The 3,096-nt window shown below is 32.2% G+C and overlaps 1 protein-coding gene across 1 annotated transcript in view; it reads right to left on the bottom strand.

Moving 5' to 3' along the window:
• bmal1a (basic helix-loop-helix ARNT like 1a) overlaps window positions 1-2,724 on the bottom strand; it is a 7,373-nt gene extending 4,649 nt beyond the window's left edge. Inside the window, exons 1-4 of the mRNA XM_016259363.1 lie at window positions 2,619-2,724; window positions 1,264-1,510; window positions 880-986; window positions 612-762 (exon numbers count right to left, since the gene is read on the bottom strand). Coding sequence (XP_016114849.1) covers window positions 612-762; window positions 880-986; window positions 1,264-1,510; window positions 2,619-2,688 — 575 coding nt within the window. The 5' untranslated portion in view covers window positions 2,689-2,724. The remainder of the gene's footprint in view (window positions 1-611; window positions 763-879; window positions 987-1,263; window positions 1,511-2,618) is intronic.
• Between the last annotated feature and the right edge of the window lie 372 nt (window positions 2,725-3,096).

Consider the following 3,096-nt stretch of genomic DNA (forward strand, 5'->3'; position numbering starts at 1 on the left):
TTGCCCAAATGAAGTCCTTAGCAATGCATATTACTAATCAAAAATGAAGTTTTGATATATTTACGGTAGGAAATTTACTAAATATCTTCATGGAACATGATCTTTACTTAATATCCTAATGATTTTTGGTATAAAAGAAAAATGTATATTTTGACACATACAATGATTTTTTTAGCTATTGTTACAAATATACCCCAGCGACTTAAGACTGCTTTTGTGCTGCAGGGTCACTATATATATATATATATATATATAATTTAATATTATATTTATATAATTTAATTGATTAAATTATACATGTAACACAAACTAAATCAATGTTATTTTTTTAAATCATATTTTTCAACATTATGTTATCGGAAATGCTGTTTTTAAGGTAAATGATGTTACTTCATTTTTAGAATCACGTGCACTAATTATTTGTGTACAATAACATCAGTTTTGAGTTTTGAAGTAGTGTATGAATGGCAAATTTATTAGATCATGAATTCAACCGGGCCTGTGATCATTTCCTCTGCATGATTCAAGAAAGAGGGTTGACTTAATCCTTTCAGTTGAGCACCTTCTTATTTACACAAACGTTCACAAACATAATGTGACGTGACACTTACGAAACCACAGTGTTTGTAGAGACGATATATTCCACCTCTTTGGTCCAGGGGTTCATGAAGCTGAACCAGCGGCTCCTCAGAGTGATGAAAGAGCCGTCTTTTATCTTGAATTTGTAACAGTTTGTATTAATCTTTTCTCTCATCTGTAGCACTGAAGTAAAAAAGCAAATGAGCATTTATTACAAATGCCATTATAATAGTTAAGTACTTTTTAAACAATCATTTCCAAACAGTATGAATAAAGTGATCGAGCCAATAAAACACAAACCTTGTCTGTGGCACTCGGCGAGGTGTCCGATGTCATCCTGATGAAAATACTCATAAAATGACGTTCCTAGAAGCTCCTGAGGCAAGTACGCCAAGATGGCTGTCGCCCTAAATGGAAACAATGAATTGCGGTGATAAACTAGTGGATTAAATGAGATGCTAATTCACTGACATGAACTGAAATCAATACTTGTAGACCCTTGAGGTTTCTGACAATTCAAATCTCACTTTAGCGAGTTATCAAATCTGCTCACCACACACATTATTAGCGGTCTTTTGAACCTTAGAAGTGCATAGAAAATTTTAGCTGGTGCCCTATAAAAGATTCTCACAAATGGATGATTCTTGTTGATGATGTAAGATGGATCTAAAAGCACCTTCTCACCTCTGGTCGACGAAAACAAACTTGCCATCGATGGCGTGGCGGGAGACGTATTCTGTGGGTTTGACACGGATGTCGCCGTTCATGGGCTGGGGGATGATATGTGGGTGTAGGCGGCCGATGGCCACTAGACAGCTGAGGTTGCAGCCCTCATTATCGGGTTCGTTATCCTCGTCTAAACCCATCTTGGTGGGCGGCCAGCTTTTCAGGTAGCCAGTGCTATGGATGGTACAGAAACTCTTGCGGTCTGCTGTAGAGAGAGGGAAAGATTTATCCATCAGCCTCGGAAGCAAAAAGCCATTAGAGATCACAAAAAATGGAGATAATAGCAGATATATTTTATTAATAAACATATTCTGATAATATATTCCATATATCGACTAATTCATATATAACCCTGATTAATTAAAAAAAAAATTTTTTTATATATATAGTTTAAATTAATAATTTTAATAATTTAACAATTCAATCATTTAGAATTTAATAATTCTAATATATATTATTTAAAAAATTTAATGTTTTTAACATTTAAAATATATGCATTTTTCCAAATATTATTTCTCTCTCTCTCATATACACATATATATTTACATTTATATTAAATAACAAATTATATTTTAATCAGCCTCTCAAGCAACAAAGTTATTTGTGAACACAAAATAATGGAAAAACAAACAAATAGCATATATATATACACACACACATATACAAAATTCATACATAACCCTAATCATTTTTCTTTAAAGAAATATTTATTATTTTTACATTTTATTTTAAAAGTTTAATAATTTTCATAATTTAACAATTCAATAATTCTAATATACATTAATATTTTATTATGTAAATGTATTAAATGTAAAATATATTTCAAATATTCTCACTCTCTCTCTCTCTATATATAAAACATACATACACATATACATACATATATATACACACACACACACAGCAGGTAAAATAAGTATTGAACACATCACCATTTTTCTCAGTAAATATATTTTTAAAGGTGCTGTTGGCATGAAATTTTCACCAGATGTCGGTAACAATCCAAGTAATCCATACATACAAAGAAAGCTAAACAAATAAGTTCAGAAATTAAGTTCTTTGTAATAAAATGGGATGTTATTTTGTTATTGTTATGCAATAACTTTGTTATGCATGTTATTTAGATTATAGAAATTACATTTTAAATCACAAATATGACAATCTGTTATTTTCAAATTATAGATTATATTTAAAAAAATATTGTTTACATACACACACTTAATTTTTTTAATATCTATTAGTTTTTTTTCTGTTTATTGCTCTGTTTTCAGAGTCTTTTATCCCATGCAAACTACCTGCAAAGTGAGTGATACCTTTCTTTTTAGAGCAAGTTGAGGGGAAGTCCTTGTCCTCCATCTTGACAGATGGACGGTTGCATTTCATTCTACAGAAGAAAGATCGTCGGGCCCCTGAACACAGTCTGGACAGCAGAATTTTTTTTGTAGCCTTGGCCAGATCTGTGCCTTGCCACAATTCTGTCTCTGAGCTCTTCAGGCAGTTCCTTTGACCTCATGATTCTCATTTGCTCTGACATGCACTGTGAGCTGTAAGGTCTTATATAGACGGGTGTGTGGCTTTCCTAATCAAGTCCAGTCAGTATAATCAAACACAGCTGGACTCAAATGAGGGTGTAGAACCATCTCAAGGATGATCGGAAGAAATGGACAGCACCTGAGTTAAATATTTGAGTGTCACAGCAAAGGGTCTGAATACTTAGGATCATGTGATATTTCAGTTTTTCTTTTTTAATAAATCTGCAAAAATGTCAACAATTCTGTGTTTTTCTGTCAA

Source organism: Sinocyclocheilus grahami, unplaced genomic scaffold (genome assembly GCF_001515645.1).
Source record: "Sinocyclocheilus grahami isolate Dianchi unplaced genomic scaffold, SAMN03320097.WGS_v1.1 scaffold30.1, whole genome shotgun sequence".
Lineage (NCBI taxonomy): Eukaryota > Metazoa > Chordata > Actinopteri > Cypriniformes > Cyprinidae > Sinocyclocheilus > Sinocyclocheilus grahami.